This window comes from Xiphophorus hellerii, chromosome 23 (assembly GCF_003331165.1).
Source record: "Xiphophorus hellerii strain 12219 chromosome 23, Xiphophorus_hellerii-4.1, whole genome shotgun sequence".
In the NCBI taxonomy this organism is placed as follows: domain Eukaryota; kingdom Metazoa; phylum Chordata; class Actinopteri; order Cyprinodontiformes; family Poeciliidae; genus Xiphophorus; species Xiphophorus hellerii.
In genome coordinates this window covers 24515381-24540899 of record NC_045694.1, presented here as the reverse complement: position 1 = coordinate 24540899, position 25519 = coordinate 24515381, and the positions used below count along the sequence as shown (strand labels likewise).

The 25519-nt window shown below is 40.5% G+C and overlaps 1 protein-coding gene across 6 annotated transcripts in view; it reads left to right on the top strand.

Moving 5' to 3' along the window:
* Positions 1-25519, top strand: part of msnb (moesin b) — a 26347-nt gene extending 828 nt beyond the window's left edge. Inside the window, exons 2-16 of one of the 6 annotated variants that reach the window (XM_032554700.1) lie at positions 317-408; positions 2519-2667; positions 16040-16123; positions 16219-16314; positions 16451-16573; positions 17670-17821; positions 17926-18009; positions 18095-18241; positions 18360-18456; positions 19485-19648; positions 19821-19951; positions 20182-20342; positions 20677-20769; positions 21622-21855; positions 24534-25519. In XM_032554700.1, the coding sequence (XP_032410591.1) occupies positions 16061-16123; positions 16219-16314; positions 16451-16573; positions 17670-17821; positions 17926-18009; positions 18095-18241; positions 18360-18456; positions 19485-19648; positions 19821-19951; positions 20182-20342; positions 20677-20769; positions 21622-21855; positions 24534-24698 (1710 nt within the window). In that variant the 5' untranslated portion in view covers positions 317-408; positions 2519-2667; positions 16040-16060 and the 3' untranslated portion in view covers positions 24699-25519. Of the gene's footprint in view, positions 1-316; positions 409-2518; positions 2668-11609; positions 11749-15985; positions 16124-16218; positions 16315-16450; positions 16574-17669; positions 17822-17925; positions 18010-18094; positions 18242-18359; positions 18457-19484; positions 19649-19820; positions 19952-20181; positions 20343-20676; positions 20770-21621; positions 21856-24533 lie in introns of those variants that run through there. The other 5 variants (XM_032554701.1, XM_032554702.1, XM_032554699.1 and 2 more) reach the window with 5 other exon arrangements.

Sequence of the window (25519 nt, the reverse complement as noted above, 5' to 3'; positions counted from 1 at the left end):
CTGGTGCACGCGCGCGCAAAGTGAAACCGTGGCAACGTTAGACGACAGAGAAAGCACGAGCTAAATTACTTAGTTTCTACCTCCTTTACCCTAAAGGACAGATGCAAAGGAGCAGGGCAAAACGATAAATAAATTATGGAGCCATTATTTCTGTCATCTGCTTTCTGTACAGAGCGTTGGAAAAGTATCCACACCACTTCAACCTCAATGGTTAACGGTTTCCACTTCTTTTTTTTTCTTTTTTTTTCTCGAAATGAAAATCTGAAAACTGGCGTGTGTACTACTTTTTTTTTTTTTCTTTCTTCACATTTTTCAGGTGGGAGAACTTATTGACAGGGCAACCAAGGGTGATGAACTATAAAGCTTAAACAGGCTTCAGCAGTGACAAAAATAGAGCCGTTCTTTAAGGTAAGCTAGTTACTTTTTAAGTGTATCACAAGGCAAGTAGGGATCACAAACTGTGTAGAGAGGTTCTCTGGTCAGATGAGACTGGACTTTTATTTTCTGTTTACAAAGGATAACTAATAGTCTGTTGTACATCAACCTGAATGGACAGGACGCGGTGGCAGCATCATACTGCATATGAGGGATGCATTTCTTCAGGGACTCTGATGAGAGTTAGGGAGATAGATGGAGATAAGTACAGAGCATGAAAAGAATAAAAATAAAACTTGAGGTTTAACTCCTGCTTGCTTTACATCCAATTTGAGCCTTTTTTTTTTTTTTGCATTAAAAAATAGGTTATTACTTCAGGGTATACATGTGCAGTTTTTACTGACAGTGGAACACCCCAGAAAGATTAGCAGCTGCATCTGAATCCAGATGCACACCACACTTGCCAAATTTTATTTGTTAAAAAAAAAACAACAACAAAGAAAAACATTTCTCTTCACCTTTACAATTATGAGCTAACTGTTGATCCAACCCCTTACCAATAAAATTGTTGCCACACCAGGAAACCTGTCCCAGTAATTTAACTACCAATATGTTTGTGTTAATAATTAATCCTACGCTAAAATCTTGCGTTACACACCAGTTAAGTTACTGCGTTCCGCAGAGTCCCATGCTTGGAATAGTTATCTGTACTTTATTAATGCCTCCACTCAAAGCAGGATTAGCACCTTTAGAGAACTCCGGGACAGTGAAACTCAAGGAACCCTAGGGAAACTCACAGACCTAATCTAAATTACATGCATACTATGGCAAACCATTACATGATAAATACACTGGATCAGTGTTTCTCGATTCCCGTCCCCAGGGACCGCTGCCCTGGATGTTTTAGGTGTTTCCCTTCTGCCATTCACCTGACTTGAATACGTACGTGATTAACAGGCTTCTGCAGCACTTGATGGCATCCAGAGGACGTCATGCAATCATTTGAATCAGGTGTTCTGGAACAGAGACGCATCTTAAATATGCAGAACAGTGGTCCCCGGGGACCGGAAACACTGCACTCGATGACAATACCCTCTAAATAAACCTGTTCATCTGACTGGGTAATAGCCACGCTGACAGAGAAGATTCTTAGAATAATTACGGTAAGAATCACTTATGAACAGTTGTATCTCTGACTCTCATTGTATTCAAACCCACCAAAACAGACAACATGCAATGTCAGACACACAATGTTGACTTAGAGTTTCCACTGAGTGTTCCTGGTGAGCCAAGAGAAATAAAATAGTTGAACCATCATGTAAAAATCCTCGTCATGCTCTATGTATTTACGATCTGCAGGCGTGATTAGTTAGTTTTTTTCTTTACTATGATATGATTAAATAAGGATCACAGGGATTTTTATTTCACCAGGTGTATCATCAACAGCGTGATATTATGTTATAAATTCTACATATTTCTATCACAGGAGTGTAATAAAACAGAATTATGTATCACTTTTATTCCAAGTTAAGCTGAGTTAGAAAATGGAAATAAATGAATGAACACCAATAAATCCTTTAGAGCACATGTGTCAAACTCAAGGCCTGGGGGCCAAATCCGGCCAGCATTAGTTTTTTTGAGGCCCTCTAGATAGACAAAACCTTCAAGAAAAAGTTTCGTGCTTGATTTTTATTGTATTAATCAGAGAAATGTTTATTTGTATTCTGCCAAATTAAATAGCTATTTGTTAATATTTTAACTCTTAGAGGACATGTGTGATCTTGATATGGCCCAAAATAAAAACGAGTTGGACTTCCCCTCTTTGTAGGAACGGAAAAAAACAGAACATTACTGACAACATTTTAGAACATAATTCTGTGCAGGCATACTAACAGCTACCACAACTATAATAGTTATGAAAAATAGCAGACGCAACAAAACGTTCAAGTGTAATAAGACAATGTAAAAGCTTTTGTATATTAATTCAAAAACAAAATATTTGAAGAAATAAAATATGGAAACCTGTGCAAATAATAGCAGTAACGTGAACAGTTTGTTGTGCTTTTTGGGAAGTAGAGATGGTTATAAAGTCTAACAGCTGCATGGAGGAAGGACCAACCATAACACTTCTTTGTGCATTTAGGACGCAACACCCCGTCACTGAGGGAGCTCTCCAGTTCTGTAACAGTATCATGCATGCAGTGGGAGAAATTTTCCAAGAGAGATGTTTTGCTGGTCCCTCGCCCCCTGCACCGTGTCGAAGGGACTTCCTGACGAGACCTTTTCTTTCTGGTGAGTTTATCCAGTCGTTTCCTCTTAGATGATGATCTTGTCTGACAGACAACACTGTGGAATGTGGCACACTGTGAAGAAGGTGGTCATAATGTTGTACCTGATTTCGGTGTTGGAATTTCATCCGACCATAAGGCTTTCATCCTTAAATCTGAATGTGACTTAATAAATAATCTGCATTGAACTGAACGAGGAAGAAATAAATTCTTACTTGCTTAAAATTCAATTAAGCATCAAGAATATCAAATCCTTTTTAAAATAATGTGGTTCAGATGACTATCAATCCCACGTTTGACTACGATAATATTATATAGGTCAGTCCCAAAGCCCTCATTACAGAGACTTGATGTTATGCCACTCTTCTTTATGTTTTATAGCTAATGCCTCTTTTTTCACACACACACACATTACTGTAAAACACACTTTATTGCTAACTGGTCATCCGTAAAACAAAGGAAGAAAAATTCATTGGTCTGTGTTTGTTTATAAATGTCTGTGATCTTTCCGCGCCCTATCTTTGCAACTTGTTACAAGCTGCTGTTACTCCCCAGAGCACATGCTTGCCCCAACACATTATGCTCAATGTTCCCAAAGTTACACCAACATTTAGAGAGGTATCTATCCATTGGGCTCTGCACCTTTGTTTCAATAGAAATTTAAAAAATATATTTTAATGGAGATGCCGCCTGAAATATAATATATTTAGTGTTAAATTCTGTCCTCTGCTTGTAATGTTTCTATGACCTCAACAGCTTTGTTAATGCTTGTTGTTTATTTTAACCGTGCTCTTCGAGATCCGCATATGTGTCATCTATTTCCCACCATGTCATTATTGTACATAAAAATTTGTTCTCAGTTACTCACCAAGGTAAATAAAGGTTAAAAGAATTAAAGATAATTAACATAAAACAGAACGGGTGATTCCGGTTCTGTCGACTGGTTACAAGCTGGGATTTTCTTAAATGGGACCAATGCAAATTTCATTTTTTCACGTTTTATTCTTCAATTTGTATCTCAGCTGCTTCTGAAAAACAGCCCACGCACTTAGAAACATCACACAGCCATTTTCTGGCAATAATAAGTTGATGTTTTTTGGGGTCTGGAAAATGAACAGTTTCAAATGCTGAGTCACAATCTATGGGCACTGTGCCATTACCTGGCAACCCTACCTGAAGCTAAAGCACGTTTGGTCAGATGGTTTTACCGTGCTGTACAATGGCTGCTGGAAAAGACAAATGTCTGGGTGTTGACTTACCACTCGTAAACCACCCGCTGCATTCTCGATTGTTGTGCAGGAAACTCCACTTCTGCTTTTCAAAGATGTACGGTTGTATAATTGCGCATCTGTTTGCTGGCATTTTCACATGCTAGTGTAAGCATTGAGTCGAGAGGCGTGATCAGCAGCAGCTTATTTGGACTTAAAGTGACAAGAGGCCCTAAAACAGCTCAATCTGAAAATAGGCAGACCTGACCAGACTGAAATCTCATTATTTAAAAATGATTTTTTGCAAAAAAAACCCCCAAAAAACTAAAAATGTAGTGAACATGTTTTGTGTAGCCCAAAGACCCATCCTAACCTGTTCAAAGAAGCAGTATAGGTCACCTTTAAGAACTATTCTCATTGCCTAATTTATTTTCTGTTTTAAGTGATCATAGTTGTGCCTCATCAAGTTTATTTTATAGTACTTTTAAAAGCAGGTTGAAGCGACACAAAAGTGCTGTCCAAGGACACATGGAAAATATAAAATGAGAAAAGAATAAAATGACAAAGATGAAATAAAATAAAAACAAAACATCACAATAGAAAAGACATATACTGTACATTCATACATACATATTTTTATATCCCGTTGTGGTTAATGTATCAGTTTTAAAAATGAATCCATTCACTGAACACGGAACGGCATTTAGCAAAATCTAAATACAAACCTCATATTTCCTCTAAATTACTGGATTCCAGGATCTAGTCTCTCTGAATAAACTGACTATATAATTTATGTTATGCTTAGCAACCTATAATAGCATCATAGAACGCTGAATGGATTTGATGGCAGTGCTTTGAAAGTGGGTGGAGAATGATGTGATTTACGACAGAGTTCAGTTTAGTCTAATGAAAAAAACCAGCTAGACTGTTTTATTGTATATGAGTCAGAGAAGGAAGCAATTTTCTCATCGCTTCCTGGTGATTCAGAGTGAACTTCAACAACAAGCATGGGTTTGAAAAGAGATGGTGGATTAACATGTAGCAGCAGAGTCAGTCCTCCTTCAGGTTGACCTCTCTACAAGAACTGTCAGAGCTTTCATCAGCAAGCGGTGGTGGGGTGTCTATCGATCTCTTTCGAGGATGTCTTCACCTCCTCCTAGACTTAAGTGAAAATTGTGGGTTCAAAGTACTCACAGGGAAAGGATCATCTTAAACCAAGGTGGCCTTTCCCAGTTGCAACCTCTCTGTCTTAGATGTCAGTACTCCCAGGAAATTCGGCAAGAGGTGCACTGCGAGCTGCTGGAGATGAGGCGAGAAGGGGGATTCTGTCTCATAACTGAGTGTCGGAAATGTCTCAAATACCTTTCTCTTCAAGTCCTGCTGGAGTGAACTGAAGAGGAGGACTTCAGTTCTTGAACAGGAGTCGGAGGAGCAGGGATGACTAGAACCTCATCCAATTCTCTGGCAGGTTTAGAATCCTCATTAACTTTATGTTTCTCCCTTTTTTTCTTTTTTTTTGTCTTGAACATAAAACATACCTTATAAGTTGAGAAGCTACCAGGTCATCTCTGTTGCAGAGGGAAATGTGGTGTGATATTTCAGACTGTGGACACAATTGGAAGCCCTGTCTTAAGGTGACCTTATTGTGACCCCAACAGACAGCTCACTAAAAACCTACAGTAGTGCATTTTTAGGAGAACAACCCCCCCCAAAAGTCCTGCAGAACATTTGGAGCCACCTTCATCTCTACACGTTTCTCTCTCTCAGGTTAACTCTAGGAGTTTTGTCACTTGCATTCAGAAAAGTTAATCTTACAACCCCCGTATTAAGGTTAAAAATACGTAGCAAAGGGTAAATGGACTGAACTTATAAAGCGCTTTACACTAGAGTCACATTCACAAACAAACACATTTATATACCGATAAGCAGATCGGTAGGCAATTTGGGGTTAAGTGCCTTTCCCAGAGGCACATCGATGTGTGGCAGGAGGAAGCTGGAATCGAACCTACAACCTTCCAATCGCAAGACGACTACTCTACCAAAGAGCCACAGTCGCCCAGTAGTTCAATACTTAGGGTGTAGTTTAGATGCTACACCCTATTGATATAATGTATGAAATAGAATTTTGGATAAGAACACGTTCAAGAAACATCTGCAAACTTTGATTAAAAAACAGCAACAGGGGCGTGCCGTGGTGGCGTAGGGCGTAGCGCGACCCGTATTTGGAGGCCTTCAGTCCTCGACGTGGCCGTCGCGGGTTCGACTCCCGGACCCGACGACATTTGCCGCATGTCTTCCCCCCTCTCCTTCCCTGTTTCCTGTCAGCCTACTATCACATAAGGGACACTAGAGCCCACAAAAAAGACCCCCTGCAGGGGTAAAAAAACAAACAAACAAAAAAAACAGCAACAGTATATTTTGGAAATACTTAAACATGTATAAAACAACAGATTAACACCAATGTATTCACAACTACTAAATCATTTTTAGTAATTGAGATATTCTAAGTAAGATTTATCAAAACACAGTGTTGACATTTTGCAATAATAACTTATCCAACATTTACTCCTATTGGTTATTTCCTGCTTGTTTCCATAATTACAGCTTCCTGTTGAGATCAACTAAGAAGACGTAGTTAGGCGGTGCCTCTGGTGTATCTGAAACCGATTCCTCTGGAATTTTTTTATTTTTTCAAGGGAACATCCCCAACGGAACAAGCCGTGTGATGCTGGCGAACATCTGACAGCAGTAAAATATTTATTGATGCTCTGCGGGCTATAAAAGTATTAGTATGCTTGAATGGAGTATGGTTAATGTTACCACATACAGTACATCAAATTTGTTGCAAATCAGCTGATGTTTTTTCCTTTAAAAATGGTTTTAATACAATCATTTCAAAGTTACAAACTGCTTGAAAGAATATAGCAGCTACTGGAGCTTCCTTTTTTTCCCCGCCCCGCAAAGCAGCTCTTTTATGTCGTCCTGTGAAAGAAAAATCCACCTGAAATTAAATAGTGGCCCCATGGTAACACCTGAAGGTTCTGTGCTTTTCTTAAGACACAGTATACTCAGAGGTGATTAAGGAGTTAAATACTCCACATCATCACAGGGCTCAAACTGGGAAACCATGCTGCTTTTCTTTGTGTTTATAATGTTTTTTTTCTAAGAGAGCAAACATATTTGGGGACTTTTGTGATCCGGTAAAATGTGCATTACATAGCTCCCTCTCCTTTCGATCAAATTGCAATGCTGTGCAGTATAACTTTTGAACTTTGTCATACTTTGATAGGTTCCAACCACAAACGCCAATGTATTTCAATGGGATTTAATGTGACAGATCAAAAGACAAGAGGACATAACCTACACAGTGGGACAAAAAGGATACATTATTTTCTTCTCTGTTTTTTCTTTTTCTTTTTACAAATAATAATCTGAAAAGTCTGGAGTGCATTTGTATTCAGCAATTACAGCCCCAAGTCTTCTGGGGTGTATTCTTATCAGCTTTGCAAGAGGCTATTCATCTTAGCTTAAATAGCTCAAGCTCAGTTAATCGGATGGAAAGCGTCTGTTAACATTAGAATCAGAGTTAGCTTTATTACACGAGTTTGAGTGTACAAACAAGGAATGTAGAGTGTGCAACATGTTAATGTTTAAAATGAATTTAGACTGTACTTTTAGTCTAAAATCAAATACATCAAGCAGTTTTATCTGGACCATTCCTTGTTATAGGTTTAGGGCTACTAGAAGCTTCTCTCCAAGTTTTAAGTCTTTTGGATTGCCTCATATTTAAAACTCTAGGATTGTCCTTAATTTAGCTTCTTTCATTAGAACCTGGCTGACAACACAAAGTAGATCAAAAGATCTCAAAAGCCAGTACATCTTGCTTAAATACCCAACTAAAGACAATTCAAGAACAGATGAGAAACAATGTCATTGACATTTATCAAACTGGGAGAGTTTCTAAGGTTTTTTGGACTTTAGCTAACTGTAGCGGGAGCCGTTCACTTAAGTTTAGTTCAAGATTCAACAAGAAATGACCAAATACTGACAAAAATGGCTTTGATGGGGAAAGTCAAAAAACACTACTGACCAAAAAGAACACAAAGGGCCCATTTCATGTTTCACATAAAGAAACCCGTCTTGTTAATCCCCTAACATTTTGAGGAAAAGGTTCTATGGACTGTCGATACAAAAGTAGAAACTTCAGGAAAGTGTGTTGCATCTGCTGTAAAACTAACAACATGTCTTACCAACAGCCAGACCTGGTAGTAGTATTTTGAGAACAGAGGGAGAAGTTGTAAATAATGATGCTAATTTTCTGTGCTGTTTTAGATTTGTAGTTTGCCTGTAGTTTTAGCAGTGGCGGCGAAGGAATTGAACATAGCCACTCAGTCCGTGTTGGCCACACTTCCAAATATCGAACTAGCATCAACAGCCATCTTGTTCAGCTTGGCACTTCTCTCTTTATAGTGGAAGATGGTTGTTTACAGCACAGGCAATTTCCAGTTAGCTTCATAGCGTCAAAATGGCGTATAACATACGTCACGGCCAAACGCTGGCGAATGGATAAAATTCAAAACTTCAACAGTATTCAGCAATTGTTTCTCAATAGCCGAGGACCCAGACGCTCTATGCGAAGCAAAGCGTCGTAAAAAGCTTTTTCTACTACCGGGCTAATGTCCAACCGTCAGTCAATGAGTTCGAGATGTTGGGTTGTGCAAGTGGTTGATGATCTGAAGTCCACCGCCACGTCCGCCTCTAAATGGCTCAACAGGATGGTCAAGGTCATGTTTAAAACCCATCGAGATGCCGTGGTATGACCGTACACAGGCTCCAAAACCCTCCAATGAGTCTGACTTAAACCAGTCCTGAAAAAAGGAGCGGGCCAAGATTCAGAGTTTTGATGTTGAGGTAATTTAGTGAGTGAAAGGTCTTAGCAGGAGGTTGTTCTTCACTGACACAATCACCTAAGCCTACTGTCACCCGGCATTCACCTGTTATATATATGACTGTGCTTCAGGTTTCCAGCAGAACATTTCTCACATGGCGATAATAGGAAACATAGCATCAGAAAAGAGTAAGAGGTCAAAGTGTTTTTGAATCGCGGGCAGGCACCTCGGACACACGTCAAATGAAACAATTTATAATTACAAATGTGTGAAACAAAAAAAAAAGTGTGGGGCTATAACTCAAGAAAGCCTCAGCTGTTCAAGATGGGGGTTCATGACAGTCAACAACATGTTAATACCTCGCTGAATCCTTCTGTTTCCTGTTTGCCTCCTTACACACGCTCCCTCCTGCTGGTTTAAACCTCTACCTTGGACTCAGCTCTGAACAGGAATTTTTTCCATCATCTGTGAAACGTTGAATGGAATTTTGCCTGTTTTTTTTCTCTCAGTCAGCTCATACCTTTTTAAATCTCTCAATGAGCAAAGCGCTGCAGCTTCAATCTTTTTAGCATGTGGTCATTTTTAGTCAACCTTATTGACTCTGCCTCTTTGGAGACCGTCAGTCTAGCCGTGAGTTTAAGATGAAAGCACATGTTTGCTTCAGAAAACAAACCAAAAAAATAATCTTCTCATACTTTTTCTTTGTACTGCAGCCATATTTTTCACTATAACAATGTCCTGCTGGAGGCCTGCGATACACCCACTTTTATAGCAGGTGAACAATGGCTACTGGTGCATTTCCTCAAACAAACCTCAGTGTTAGAGCTCCTTTTCAACACGTGCTTCAGTGGAAGGAATAAAACTTAAGGAAATCTGACCTTTTGTTCAAAAAGGAGATGGCATGGTCAAGCAACAAATTTGTTTAAATTTGACTGCTGACCTAAATCTAGTGCTGAATCCTAAACATGTCTTTGTTTTATTTTGCACATTTAAACTTGTTCTGAGTTGGAACAGAGCCTAACTTGCAGTGTCTTGTAAAAGTCTCCATTTTTATGATGACATTTTATGTCCTAGACCAACACAAATGAGTGCATTTTAGTGAAACCTAAGAAAAAAATGCTAAATTTTTTCCAAGTTCCCCCCCACCCCCAAGTAAACATCTGAAATGTCTGGTCCCAGACACCCCCACTCTGACAGCTCTAAATAAGATCATCAAAAGTGTAATTTAGTTTCAGCACAAGAACAACCATTCTGTGACAGATTTAAATGCTAGTCAGAAAGCATTTGTGAATAGACTGCGAATAAAAACACAGGAGTACGTCAGGTTTGAAGTTGCCGAGAGGTTCTGAAACAACATCTCAGTTCAAACGGTCATAAAAGAGTGGAGCTCAAATGCAAACCTATCAACACATGAATGTATGCATAGGTGATTACATTTTTATTTTATTTTTTTTTGCATAAATCCAAACCTGTAAAACAGTGTATCACAATTTCCTCTCAGTTTTAAAGACAGGTTTCACAAACCTAAACTGAGTTTCAAAGAATCTGTACAACTAGATTCTTTGAATCAGTCTACGTTAGACCAGAATAAGTATATGTATGACAATGTTCATGGTCCTCTCAATTTGAACTTGTCTTGATTGCCACAAAAACTCTAAAAAAAAAAAAAAATGCGTAAAAAAACTAGGTTTTGAACCAGAGCTGCCAAGATTCGTTCCAGATTCCTTAAAAACATTGTTTTAGTGTAGCCTAGAAATACCAACTTTGTCATTAGCCAGCCACATTTTTTTTAAGGTTTTGTTGGCTCTAGTGAAAGTAGATTGACAGGAAACAGAGTAACGAGAGAGGGGGAAGACATGCGGCAAATGTCGCTAGGCCGGGAATCGAACCTGCGACCACTGCCGCGAGGACTAAGGCCTCAACACATGGTTGTGCTTTCCCCCTGCGCCACCACAGCACCCCACATTTTTTCTGACCATGCTTCCTCTCTGCACAATACAGGGGGCCACCCACACACTGTTGACTAGTGATTAACTGAGGAAAGACCTTTTCTGTCCCTTTCTCTATTTTTCCCCCACTCCTGTGGCCCTCAGACTCAGTTGAGCCTTGGATTAAGAGTTTTATCACCCATATCAAAAATCCACACCAACTGTCCATGTAAGCTGGACTGTTGGGAAGGAAGAGCATCGATCGCAACTCTAATAACCAGAGGAGGTCCGAAGATACACAGCTCAGTCAGAAAAATCTGTTGATGGGCCATTTCTGAAGAAAACCACATTTAAAAAATCCTGTCTGAAGTTTTCCCTGGAAAAGGAAAATAGCAGATGATAATAATAATAATAATAATAATGATAATCAGAATAATAATAACAAGAAGACGAAGACACACTAAATTACAACCCAGAAGCCATAAAAGATGAGCACCATGATACTACCACCACATGTTCCACAAACAACAAGCCGGAAAGCTGTGTTTCCCTCAAACTAGAAAGTTTTTTTGTTTTTTTCCCCCCGTCTTGTTCAACGAACATGCTATGAGGTGTGATTTTTGCAGACTGGGAACCCTGAATAAAGATCTTTTACGGCGAAAAAAAAAAAAGAAGATGATTTTCTTTTGCCCCCTGCCACGTCTACATTAGTTATTGTGTGCAGCCCTATCCTCAGAAAATCCATTTCGGTTATTTTCCATTTTCTTTCTGCGCTGAACAAAAACTGTCACATGAGCAACACAAAATCACATCCTATGATAATTTAGGAGAAAGGTGTTTAGAGAAGGCAAAGCCTGCCTCTTTAAAATGTCTGGGCCAGAGTTGCAGTTGGATTAACTAAACAAGCAGCACTTAGGAACAATACAATGGCCTATTCTCAGTCACCGTAATCCTTATAGGTATTGCAAGCACTTTCATATGACTCTGCAGAGAAAAGGCTCCAACAATCTGTGAAGAAAGATTTTAGCTGCCGAAAAAAGAAACAGCACAAATGTCAACTGTAAGTAGATATTATTGTTTTATATCCATATTTTGGTTATGCTTCATTCCTCTCTAAACCTCTGAATGACAGTTTGGTGAAGTGTGTTTTCAGTCGAAGCTGTAACGTTGTGATGGGTTGTAGTTCTGGAAGCGTCTTTGGAGGAAAGGTATTTGGCTAAACAAATGACATATTAGCCAAACGTTTCCCACCTACTGTTACTGTGTTGTCGGATTTAGTCCATTAGCGAGAGGACCTTAGCAAGCTCATTATTGTCTTTATAAATAATAACAGTGTTTTAAGCGAGATAATTTCTCTAATAGCAGGGACCAACCGAAAGCGCCCTCATTGCAAACAGGGTTAGTTTGACTGATTTCTTTGCTTTCTGACTGTGGCAACTCCTGCAAATACAACAAGGTGAAACGTAAGAAGCAACCGCAAAATGACCTCCATTTGTATGCTTTTACGTCAACTGAACATCTTTTATTATTTCATAAACTACTCTCGACTTTCTCCTTTAAATTCCACATTTTTTAGATAAGAAATTGGTTCAGAAATCAATATTTGTGGGATCAACTCTGATCAGAGCTTTCGTGTGTCTTGTCATCCACAGTGTTGTATAAAGTACTGAAATCTCAGAGTCAAGTAAAAGTACAAGTACCTCTCCAAAATATGACTTTGGTAAAAGTCGAAGTCACTGACTGAAATGTTACTTGAGTAAAAGTCTTAAAGTATTTGAAACTTCTTGTACTTAAGTATGGAAATTACTGTAAAAATGGATGTACTCAAGTAATGTAATGAAAAGTACAAGTAAAAAGTAAAACAAAGCAAATGCAGTTTGAATGACATTTTTTATATTTTGGTAAACTTGTCAAATACACTTAAAATAATGTACCCAACCAAGTGCAGGCAAAATTAAACCTACTAATAGATATACCTGCAGGCATCATTTAGTTAAGAAAATTAGGTGCTTTACCTATAGCACAAGGTTAACTTAACCTGCTTTACAACTGAACCAGCTTCTTAGTATACCCTCCAGGACAAAAAATACAAAGTTTTTGTAAGCCTTAAGTTTTCCCTTCAAGTAAGGTCAGTGCTGAAAATGAGAAAAATAAATAGTACAGAAAATGCGGCCAACATGAATAAAAAGAGCTGTTACGATTACTCTACTTCACAAATCAGTGAATCAGTCAATGCTACAGTCAGTAGGTGGTGCACACAACTGGTCATTATGCAAAAGAAAAAAAGAATTGGGAGGGAAATGCAGCTTATTGGCATCTGTAAACCTGGTTTTGAACTTGCATGCCTTTCCTATATTCGTTAAATTTAGTCTAAATTGCTATCGCTATGGCTTCTGTCCCCCCTTGAACAGAGGAGTCTAGGTAGCCTGCTACAGTCAACATTAGGCCTAAGCTAAATACACCACGTGTGGAACTGAAACAATGCCAAATAAAGTTCATTTATGGTCAAGATTTCACAATACAGTAGTGCCTAGTGACCAAGCTATAGTTACTGAAACAGGAGGATTATAACCATTTCATAAGACGTTACCTCGATGTGTTTCTTCAAGTTGGACGGGGAGTTTTTGTAAGATAGAATTTCCATGTGACTGCTACTGATTGCGAGACTTGCTTTGTGTTTAATGGGAGAAGCGAAACAGGTGTATCCTAATTAAAAGTAAAGAAATCAAGAAATGGCAAAAAATGTGGAATGAAGATAAGAAAGGAAGAAGATTATATGAAGTACAAAAGTCAGTTTGAATTCGAAGCATTAATGAACGAAACAGAAGAGAAGAAATAATAATTAGTAGATTAAGAGTAGGTCATACCTACTTAAATGACATGCTTTATAAAATAGGGAGGAAAAATAATGATAAATGTGAGAGATGTGGAGAGAAAGAAAATGTAGAACACATATTGATGAACTGTAAGTCAAATGAACTCGAAAGGGAAGAATTAAAGAGAATAGTTAGAAATATGGGGCATGAATGGAATCTTAAAGGTATATTAGGAAATGAAGGAAACATAACAGATATTCACAAATTAAGGAAAGCATTGTTTATTTATCTTAAGAATACAAAATTAAAAAGTAGAATTTAATAGATATGAAGTAATGCTTCTACACACTCATGTACAGTAGGTGGCGGTATGCACCTTAAAGTTGCTTGTGATCCGCCATAATAGAAAAGAAGAAGAAGAAGAAGTATCCTATTGGTGGTGATGAACAAGCCCAGGCAAGCAGGCTACGGACTTTGTTCGGTAGCCTACTTGCTACTTGCTAATCAGTAGGTGGGGTCAAAACACTTGCGTTTCTCTCTCTCGCTTTTTTGTAACGAGTAACTAAACCACACATTGAAAATGTATCGGAGTAAAAGTACGCAATTAAGTTCGGAAATATAGTGAAGTAAAAGTGAAAGTCATCAAAAATTTTCATACTCCAGGAAAGTATGAAGTACTCCAAAATATACTTAAGTAAAGTAGTGAAGTATTTTTACTTCGTTACTATACAACACTGGTCATCCAGCCTTTCACATTATGGTTGACGTCGTGCCACTCATGATACAAATCTCCAAGCAGCTCAGCTATGTTCATTTAAAACCCTTTAACTGTCATGAGGATTTTCTTCCAGTCTTGATTCTATCAACAAATCTAACCATTATGCAAGAGTGGCTAGGGGAAAAAAAAAATGCCACGAGACCTGTTTGCAGTTGTCACATGATGAAAGGCACAGCAATCCCAGCATGTGGGATAAGATGCTCTGGTCAAACCGAATCCTTTGACCTAAATGCAAAATACTGTGAGTGAAGGACAACTACATGTAAAAACATATTGGTGGCACCATCTTGATGTGGTGACGCATGTTCTTTGCAAGAACACATAAGTTGGACAGTGTTGATAGGTAGCTGGATGGAGGTAAATACAAGGCAACACCGGAAGATAACCTGTTAGAGGTTGCAGAAGTTCAATTCCCAAAGGGAATACATTTATGTACGTATGTCAGAATGAGCCGTTTAAAGTCCTGGTGCAAAACATCAACGATTAATGTCTCCAGCCTACTCAGGTGTGTTTGGTTCATCTTCCTCTTGGTTATATTCTAGAAGTTTTCAATGTGTTTCAGTTCAGGAGATGGAATGGCTTGGTCCTGCATGTTGGTGGACCTACCTGTGTGGCAATTAATTTTTCTGCTGGTAAAAGCCAATCCTCAGAGTTGGGTAACATTGCCGGAGCACAAGTAAGCAAGCTTCCTTTAGTGCCCAGTGATTGCCGCACTAAATCAATCACATTGGCTTTTAGGTGTCACTTGGCCTCCGTTAAAACCTTTAGACAGCCTATGTGTTGAGCTCAGCTGAAACGTGACTCGGTGAAGATGATCGTACTCCTGTCCAAACTTCAGCGTGGCTCTCCTTTGGGCATTTTTTATAGCTCTACCCCATCAAAGCCGAACCTCTGGGAACGTGTTGTGAACCGATACTGTACACTTCAGCATTGATGTTATTCAATATTTCCATTGACTGTTGATGTCATTAAATGGTTCCTGAAAGACATTCGAATGAGGTGGCAGTCAACGTAGCCAGTGGCGAATCACCTTCACCCTTTAGCTTTGTTGGCCCCGATAACTCAACCACCGCCTTAGAAATTGCAGAGGTGAAAGCAAAGTGATGCTGCCTGTATCCTTCTGTGAACAAAGTCAGAATTACCGCCGATTTGCCTCCCAATAAATGTTTCTTTACCATTGCCTAATGGTTACCGTAGGGCTGTTGTCATTTTATCCAGTAGTTCCTAATCCTGGAAGATAGTTATGACTTTCATAAGTTCCTAGTTAGTTCAGATGACCACCTAAGTTCTTCCTTATGTAGGACTATGTGTGCTTATGCTGAATGAGTGTCAAACATGTAGAGGTGCTGATTGAAAAGATTAAGAAACTCTGACAGTTTGTCTTAAAGAGTTGTACAACTGCTCGTAGTCTCACTTTTTTTGACCCGTCAACCAAAGTTTTGCCTTAAAAGGAGCTCCATATTCTCAATTAAGACTATAATGCACTACTGGCTCATTTTTTTTGATTGTAGTCCCCACCAACCTCTTGTGATTGGATGCTCCTGACTGAACAGAGGAATGTTACAGGAACTCTCTTTTTGCTTATTTCCCTGTAAACAAGCCAGCTCTTATAACTTTGTTGCATAGAACAAAGCCATTTTCTCGCAGAATTAGTGTTCCCTGTACTCCCAGTTGTGCATTTCCATGCACTCCAACACTTTTCCCAGTGACTCACGCTTATGAACATTTGGGAGCTTTTCCTCTGTTTTCTCTGGCAGATCAATGTCCGAGTTACAACAATGGACGCGGAGTTGGAGTTTGCCATCCTGCCAAGCACGACTGGCAAACAGCTTTTTGACCAGGTACAACGGGTGTGTTGCAACCAGATAGGAAGTCTGCTAGAAAAAAACAAAACAAAACAAAGAATGACCCTGATCCCACCCACGGATGTGCTTAGGTGGTGAAGACGATCGGACTAAGAGAAACATGGTTCTTCGGCCTTCAGTATCAGGACAGCAAAGGCTTCTCCACCTGGCTCAAGATGAACAAGAGAGTGAGTTGAAAGTCTGAAAGGCTTTGTATCGCCCTGCTTGTGTAAACGTCTGTGTTGTTTTTTTTGTTTTACCCTAATGAGGCTAATTAGTATCTACTTATTCTTAAACTCCACCACTTTGGGGCATCAATCCCAGGTGACGGCTCAAGATGTGAAGAAGAACAACCCCCTGCTGATTAAGTTCAGGGCCAGGTTTTACCCGGAGGAGGTAGCCGAGGAGCTGATCCAGGAGGCAACGCAGCGCCTCTTCTTCCTGCAGGTCGGACCGCGCCGTGTCTTTGTTTCCTCCCGACAGAAAGGAATTACGTCCTCCAGCTGTCGAGCATCTCGCTTGTCGAAACAGAAGCAACAGTCGTCCTCTAATATTCATGTATAGTAGCCCACGAAGGAAATAAAGAAAGAAAACTAATCCAAACAAGATGTAGGACCTCTCTTAATGACCGGCGAGGCTTTCATGATGACTCACACACAAATTCTAAATCCACATGGGTGTTCTGTATAAGACCAAACAAAAACAAAGCACAGTTTCATGTGGAAGACATGCAGTTTCTTGCTAAAGTAATCATACACCTCGCACTTTTTCTCAGTTTGTCTCACCGCGACTACGAAAACGTCAGTATATTTTAACATCCGTTTTTTTATGTGATACTTTTACATAAGGAAAATTCAATATTGTTTTAAAAACGTCGACGAATAAAAATTTAAACAGCGTGGCGTCAACCTCCCATCGTGTCAGAACCACGCTTTCACAAAGAGACGCATGCTCTCAGTATGATGCTACATGATACACTTTGGATGGAGGTTCACTAAATGTCTCTGTTTAGTTCCTTGTATTTTCCCCGACCCTACAGAAAATCTGAACCACAGCATGATGCTGCCACCACCTTGTTTTGTCACGGGGATGTTGCGTTCAGACGATTTCCGTTTTTACTTTTCTACAAAATAGTCTTAAGTTTTGCATGTAGATCAAAAAGCCACATTTTGGTCTCATTACAACTTTTATTTAGGGAAGGCAGAGTAAAAAAAAAGATTGGGGGGGGGGGGGGGGGGGGGGGGGGGGGGGGAACTACATGTCACTTTTCAGACTATTTTTTATTTTTTTTTGTAAAAACATTCGAGATCATTGTTACTTTCCTCCCAGTTCACAATAACGTGGCACTCTGTGTTGATTTCCACCTGAAATCCCAAAAGAAAACACACCAAAGTTTGCAGTCGCAGTGAGACAAAACAGGAATAATTCAAATACTTTTTGTAAGGCGCAGAGTCTACGCACATGCGTTGTTTTCTCGGGGAGGCAACAAGTGAGTGCATTGTACCTTTCCCCCAGGAGCCTTTGTCTCTTCTCCCGGTTTCAGGTGAAGGAGAGCATCCTGAACGACGACATATACTGTCCGCCCGAGACTGCAGTGCTCCTGGCATCGTATGCAGTGCAAGTCAAACACGGAGACTACAGCAAAGATTATCACGTACCGGGATACCTCACCAAAGAGAAGTTGCTGCCACAGAGGTAGAGCATCCCGTTCATATAAGTATAAACCAAAAGGTTCACCTTAATTCCAGTCCCAGTCACCTGAATTCTAATCGGTGTGTCCTCTTTCCGGATAAAACCAGGGTTTTGGAGCAGCACAAGCTGAATAAGAATCAGTGGGAGGAAAGAATCCAGGTGTGGCATCAAGAGCACAAGGGAATGCTGAGGTAGGGAGATCGCAGTGCGAGGAGAGTTAATGGGCTCTTAGCAAACCTGTGTTTCGGCATGCCATTAAACTGCAAATCACTGCAGGGAGGACGCAATGCTGGAGTATCTGAAGATAGCCCAGGACCTGGAGATGTACGGGGTCAACTACTTCAACATCAAGAACAAGAAAGGGTCCGAGCTGTGGCTGGGGGTGGACGCGCTGGGGCTGAACATTTATGACAAGAAAGACAAGTAGGTTGCAGCTGGCTCCGAAAACCGCCGCAGATTTACCTCAGTTCGTCAAAACGCATCGGTTTGACCAAAACATCTCATCTGCTGCGAAACGACTCGCCTGCTAATGTTTCCGCAGGATGACCCCAAAGATCGGCTTCCCCTGGAGTGAGATAAGAAACATCTCATTCAACGACAAGAAATTTGTCATCAAGCCAATTGACAAGAAAGCCCCGGTAAGTTAAAAAAAAAAAACACAACAAAAACACAGTGCATACGTTCGATTTCAGTAGCATCTTTGGGGAAAAGCGTATCATACCCCCTCTTTAAAAAAATAAAAAATAAAAAAATAAGCACACAAACCCCACTTAAAATAATGCAAAACTTTTCAGATATGTGATTTAAAAGAATTAAAAGAAAAAGTAACAAAACGAAAAACTGTGACATAGAAGTCCGGAGAGATAGGTGACATAAGGATATCGAAAAGATTAAAAGGGAAAGTCTATAAGAGTGCAGTGAGACCAAGACAGGAGACTGAGCTGGAGGTGTCAGAGTTGAGGAAGCGGAGATTTTCATCAGGACTGACCAGGATGAAGAGGATTAGAAATGAGCAGATCAGAGGAACGGCTAAGAATGGGCAGTTTAGGGAGAGAAAGTTGGAGACGAGGTGAGGCTGGACATGGACTGAGCAGCCGGAATAAGAATTCACCATGACATGAAATTCCCCCTTAAACACAATATTTGTAGTTCGGATGTTTTGAAACGTCTTCATGTATTGAGCTAAAAAGAAGAAAAAAGAAAAACAAATTACGCTCTTTCTCAACTAACTAGCTAGAACTTGCATAACTAAATGGAAAGTTTGTTTTTTTTTGTTCTTTTTTTGCCTTCTGAGGCATGGAGATTTGTATCTCTTTAACTGTGTCTGTAAACAGGAGGTGTGACAGAACCCATTTGATTCTGGTGAAAATATCAATTTGCAAAAAGCACAAATTACAGAGAGTAGAATTTCAACAGCAGCTGCTACTTGATCTCATCTACAGACATGAGCTCTGCCTCGGCAGCCCCATCTTTTGACTCCATGCCCAGATTTAGGGAATCATCCAAGAGATTGGGAGGGATGTGGTGGGGGGGGGAGAAAAAAAATTCTTCAAAAAAAAAAACATCGTTTTAGATCCAGACCCATCGCTTTATTGGGGGATTAAAAAAAATAAAAATATCGGTATGTCATTATGGCTAAAAGCATTTGCTGATTCCTTTGATGCAGGACTTTGTTTTCTATGTACCTCGTCTCCGCATCAACAAACGCATCCTGGCATTGTGCATGGGAAACCATGACCTGTACATGCGCAGACGCAAACCCGACACCATCGAGGTGCAGCAGATGAAGGCCCAGGCCAGGGAGGAGAAGAACAAGAGGCAAATGGAGCGGTAAAGGAGGCTTAAATAACACAACTCTCATTTGATTTTTTTTTTTTTTTTTACAGTCTACTTTGTGTTCTCTCTACTTTCAAAAAGCAAAAAAAAAAAAAAGAAGAGAAAAGAAAACTGTCAGGAGATGAAGTTTTTCTAATGTGTATTTATGCACAATTCTCCTTGTCAGGGCTCTGCTCGAGAGCGAGAAAAAAAAGCGAGAAAACGCCGAGAAGGAAACGGAGAAGATTGCCCGGGAGACCATGGAGCTGATGGAACGATTGAGACAGATTGAAGAGCAGACAAAGAGAGCTCAAGACGGTCTGACGACTTTCCCACTACAAACCGATACAAACCTCAGTTTCATTTAGTTTTCTTCTAAAGAGCATTAAAAAAAAAAAGAAAAGAAGAATCCAGATTCACAAGTTTAAACAGGCTTGATTTTTTTATTTTTTAAATTTTTTTAGGATTCCTGTAGAATAAACCATGTATAAGCCCCTCTCTGTGTATGTGTGTGTGTGTGACCTGCACATGTGGGGATGTTGCTTTAGAGCTGGAAGAGCAGACCCGCAGAGCCCTGGAGTTGGAAAAGGAGAGAACAATTGCTCAGGAGGAGGCAGAGCGTCTGGACTACGACCGCAGAGCTGCAGTGGAGGCGAAAGCGGCCCTGCTGCACCATTCCGAGACCCAGATCAAGAGCCAGGAAGGCCTGGTATTCACGCACAATGCACATTCTGTTGTCCTTCATCTTTGGTTGAACAGAATAAAAGCATTGAGGGGGCCAAAGGGGGGGCGGGGCGGGGGCTGATGAACCTGAAATACAACCAAACCTTTCAAGATTTATAGATCTGGGCCTCAAAGTCAGAACTGAAAGGTTTACGGTTATGCAAAATAAATAATAAAAACAAAAAAAAAATCCAGCATGTAAATACGTTGCACGCGCGCTCGCGCTCTCCCTCACACTTCGCACGCGCGAGCGGAGCACAATGACCTTAGATCTGAAGCACTCTTAACTCTTTCTCCATTTGTGTGCATGGTTTGTGCAGGCCACTGAGCTGGCTGAGCTTACCACTAAGATCTCCCAGCTGGAAGAAGCCAAGAAGAAAAAGGACGAGGAGGCGCAGCGATGGCAGAAAAGGGTGAGAGAAAACTAGAGAGGGGATAGAGGATGAAAGAGGGATGTGTGGCGGCAGGTCCGTGTCGGGTGGAAGATGACTGTGAACCAGAAAGCAGGTATGTTTTCATTGTGTCCTGTCAGCGGCAGTCCTGGGTGATGGTGTTTGATCTAGGAAGGGATTCTGTTTCGAATGCAGATTTCATTTAGGGGCCACGTAAAGCGTATGCAAAGCAAATCGGAGCGCAAATATTGCTTTAAGCCCGCATGTAAAACTTAGGAGTTATTGCTGCGCAAAACTGTCCCAGCTTATTATGAAAATAAAGTGGCTCAGATACAAACATATCATGACTACACTGAAAAAAAAAAACCCCTAAATGTTACCAAGTGTTTATTTTTGTCTAGATTCTGCACTTGAAATAAGACAAAACTAGCAAGTAACTTTTCAGCATGATATATGAGCTTGTTTTTAAAAGGTAATTCCTTAATATTGATCAAAAAGTGTTAATTACACTGGCAGATTTGAGCACTTATAATATGGGAAGAATGTCTTGTTTTAAGTGACATAATCTGCCAGTGGAACTTGTACATTTTTCATCAATATTAAGGAATTCTTGACTTAAAACAAGCTTTGATATATTTCTTAAAAGTTGACTGTAAGTCAGTTTTGTCTTACTTCAGATGTACTAGAAGGCAGGCCAAACATACTTGATTTTGTGTTTTTTGCAGTGCAGGAATCCAAAAGGTAACAAACAGAACAAACTAAGTTAAACGATCCTCCTTAAAATCAAGCAACTCCATATTTTTGGAGCAAATCTGCAGGCCAACTCCAAAACGTCTTAGGCTCCAACCACAGCGCCTCACCGTGTGTTGACAGGCCTTGATGGTAGAAGCTGATTTGGAGCGAACCAAAGACGAGCTGAAGACTAAACTAATGGGTGTCCAAATCCAGAACTCTGTTCACCCCCACATGCACGAGCACGACGAGACGGACGAGAGCAGCGCCGAGGCGAGCGCCGAGCTGACGGCCCCCGGCATGGTCCGCGACCGCAGCGAGGAGGAGAGGGTGACGGAGGCGCAGAAGAACCAGCGGCTGCAGAAGAACCTGAAGGTGAGAGGGTGTGTTTTTTTTCCAGAGGTTTCGGGAAAAAACAACAAACAAACAAACAAACAAAACAAAAACGGCTCACTGCCCAGGGCGCCATTCCGTTTGGGTTGGTTGGAGGAGTCGCAGGTACTTAACCGTCCTTTTTTACGAGCCGAGCAACGTCTCTGTTGCTTATTAGCGCGCCAACACCCAACGCGCCAAGGCGTTGGGTGTTTTTTACGAGGTGCGTTCACCACCACTGACTAATGCGGCCCTGATTCATAGCTTCTGATTCAGCATTAGTGAACATTTTGCAGTTTTTCCTCTTCTTCTTTTTTTTTTAAGTTTTAAAAAAAACTCAAACTGGCCTAAACTAAGCTGGATAACTGAACTCTGAACAGAGCTCCTTTAAAGGCCCTCGAGTGCCGTGACGACACCCGCGTCCGCCGCGGACCCGTCGGGTAGCGCCTAGCGTGTCGCGGGTGGCGGCTACGGGGCTAAAACCCGTTTCAGACTCCACGAAACCTACGCTTGTGTTGGTGAAAAGGAGCAGAAAAATGTTTATCATCATTATTACCGTGAATCTTTTTAATGTGTCTGCGCAACATGAAAGCGAAAATTGTCAGTGTTCTTAAAAAAAATTATTGTTAAATCTCCTGCCTCGACTTGCCTCGTCTCGCTCCTCTGACATCGGCGCGCGAGGAAGAGGTGCTCCTGCTCGCCCAGGGCGCTGTTCATGCAACAAGCACCACTGGTTCCAGGAGTCCTGGTCCAGCTACAGGTTAAACGTTCCCGAGCCGCATGGAGCTTTTAGGAGATTAAACAAATTAATTTTGAAATGCACTTTCTGGGAACCGCGTTTTGCGAATTAGGAAAGCGCTCCTGCTGAAAGGGGAGACAAATGTTGCAGACAGGGAATGAGCAGTTTTTATTAGCAGATAACATAATTAAGCCAAACAAGGCTGCATTAAGAGGGACAAATCCTACTTCTTTCTAAATACAAAGCTTTAGCTCTGTTGGCAAGCTGAGAAATCTGCACAAGTCCATGTTAACACATAGGCTTAAGCCCTTTCTATTTATAAAAGTAATCTAAGAACAGTGCACTTCATGACTGTAATAGTACATAACCAAAAAATAAAAATATTCAAACCCCTTGAACTTATTCAGATTTTCTCTGCTTTTATTGGGTTTTACATGATAGAACAACACAAACTAGTTGGATCGTTGTGGAGCGGAAGAAAAACAAAACGTGGCAGTTGTTTCTTGCAAAGAAAAACATCTTAAAAGTGTGGAGTGTGTGTCTGCATTCTGCTGCCTTTGCAGTTTTACGTCAAGATAAACAGCCGGTGAAGGCCTCAGAGGTGAGGGAGTTGTGGAGAAAATTTCATCTGGGTTATAAACGATAATCCCAAGTTTCGAACATCTGACGCAGCTAAAATTTACAAACTGAAAAATGGAAAAGACGCGGAGGTCTTCCTGAACTGATGGGGTGAGACGCACGATTAAAATCACACATGAATACGCTTGTTAACGGGATGAGTCGGAAGCAACATCCTGTTGTTAGATTACACGACTCGTGCGTTGAAAGAATAATGTGGTTCCACGGTAGTTTTGGAAAAATATCGCTAGTTTTGATACAGATGGGAAAAAAACCCCAAATCACCTCAGGCAAGCGCACAAACTTTTTATAGAAAAACGTGACTCTTTGTGAAATGGACGTGTTTCCATTAGGCAAATTTATTTTTCCTAATTCCAATTTGCACAGTCATACGGATGATTGGAAACGCGGCTTGTGTTTATCCGCGAGGTTGACCCAGTCAAAGCCCCAGCCTGAAATCTAACTGAGTCTTTGTGGGAAGACTTGAAAATTGCATTTTATTAGCAAAAAAATGTATATTTTTCCCTTTCGCTTCACAATGACGCCGTTGTTTATTCACACAAAACCCTAATAAAATCCATTAAAGTGCGGTTTTCAATGTCTAAACGTGAAAATTCACATTCACAAATAAAGGCAGTGCTTGTTGACACGGCTGATGAGCATTTTTCTTTTTTTCTTTTATTTTATTTGAATCATACGTTCATTTAACTAACCGAAGCTGTCCTCTGTGATAAACAGAAGAGATTACGAATCCATTCAAGACTGGGCTGCAGAGTTGTTTTACTCTTGCCCTTTCGGCAAGTTCTTTATTTCCTGTTCTGTGTCAACCAGTTTATACTTGGAAAAGCAAATTTGAAATTTTTCTGAAAGTTTGGTTCGTTCTTTCCTGTTTTTACCCCGGGTTTTGACTCTTTGTGTAAATATGGCAGAGTAATTGCTCCTCCAAATTGTGCTTCACCAGAACTAAGTGCACTTTACATAATTAAACATCGTTGCACTCATGGTACATCATGATTGTTATGGTTTTCGATCAAATGCGCGGATCTCGTCCGCCATCTGAACAACATATGGTGTTTTAGAGCAGGCTGGATGAAAAATAACCTGAATAAATGACGCCAATCGAGAGGTTGGTTTTTTTTTCGTTTTGTTTTGTTTTGTTTTTTTCTTCTTCTTCTTCTTTTTTGTCAGATGGAACCGTGGGGGCTGGGGTTCGGCGGGGGGAGAGTGTGGCAGAGAGAGGAGCGAGGTTGCTGAATAGTCTCGCAGAATGAGGCAAAAAAGGAAAGAAAAAAAAAAGATTCTATTCTCCCTTTTTCGCTTTCAGTTCCTGAGCACCGAGCTGGCCAGAGCCGTAGACGAGAGCAAGAAGACCCCCAATGACCTGATCCACGCTGAGAACGTGAGGGCAGGCCGTGACAAATACAAGACCCTGCGTCAGATTCGCCAGGGCAACACGAAGCAGCGCATCGACGAGTTCGAGTCCATGTAAGACGGCGAAGGCTCAGAGCTGCGCTGCACAGCGAGGACGAAGTGGAGATTTTAGATGAGTAGAGGCTGATTATTACCCAGGAAAACGTCTCGATGTAACCGAATGTGACAGAAAAATAATTTATCACGCTGTGAGTTCTTTGGCGTCTCCTTTTTTTTTCTGTTATTTTTTTTTTTTTTTTGGAAAATAACAAACTGCCCCCTGAAAGCACGTCTCAAGTTCCACCCAGTAGTTGGAAACTTGTATCTTTCTCGCCCTTTGTTCCCCCGCCTGATGTCCCGGACAGTCTGATTACACACACACACACACACACACACACACACACAGAGCTGCCATTTTAAAACGACCGTCCTTGTGAAACATTTCCCCGCCGTGGACCGATCGGGAAAAGATTTTGAGCCGCTTTGCAGGTATTCCATGTTACACTTGTTGTCTGTCTTAGAGAATTAAGAGGAGAAAAAAAAGTGAGCTTCTCCTTCAATGTGCCTAATGAGGCATATAGTCGCCAATTATAACTTTTGCCATTCATGTACACAAAACACCAAGTTCCCAGCATCATCTCCTCATCACTGCACTTACAGTTTTATTACCCAGTCTTGCAAAAATGAATGTGTTTGGATACAAATCAAAGATTTGGAGCAGTTCTGTTGGGTCTTTATTCCCTCCCCGCCTCCCCTCCTCTAATGAATGAAAATACAAAGGTACATTATTAGGCTATATTTGTTTGGTTTACCGTCAATAATTGTTTTAAACATGAGTGAATTGTTCACACTTGTAAGCTTGTCATAATTAGAGAATAAAGAGAGAGTGCACCCTGGGTA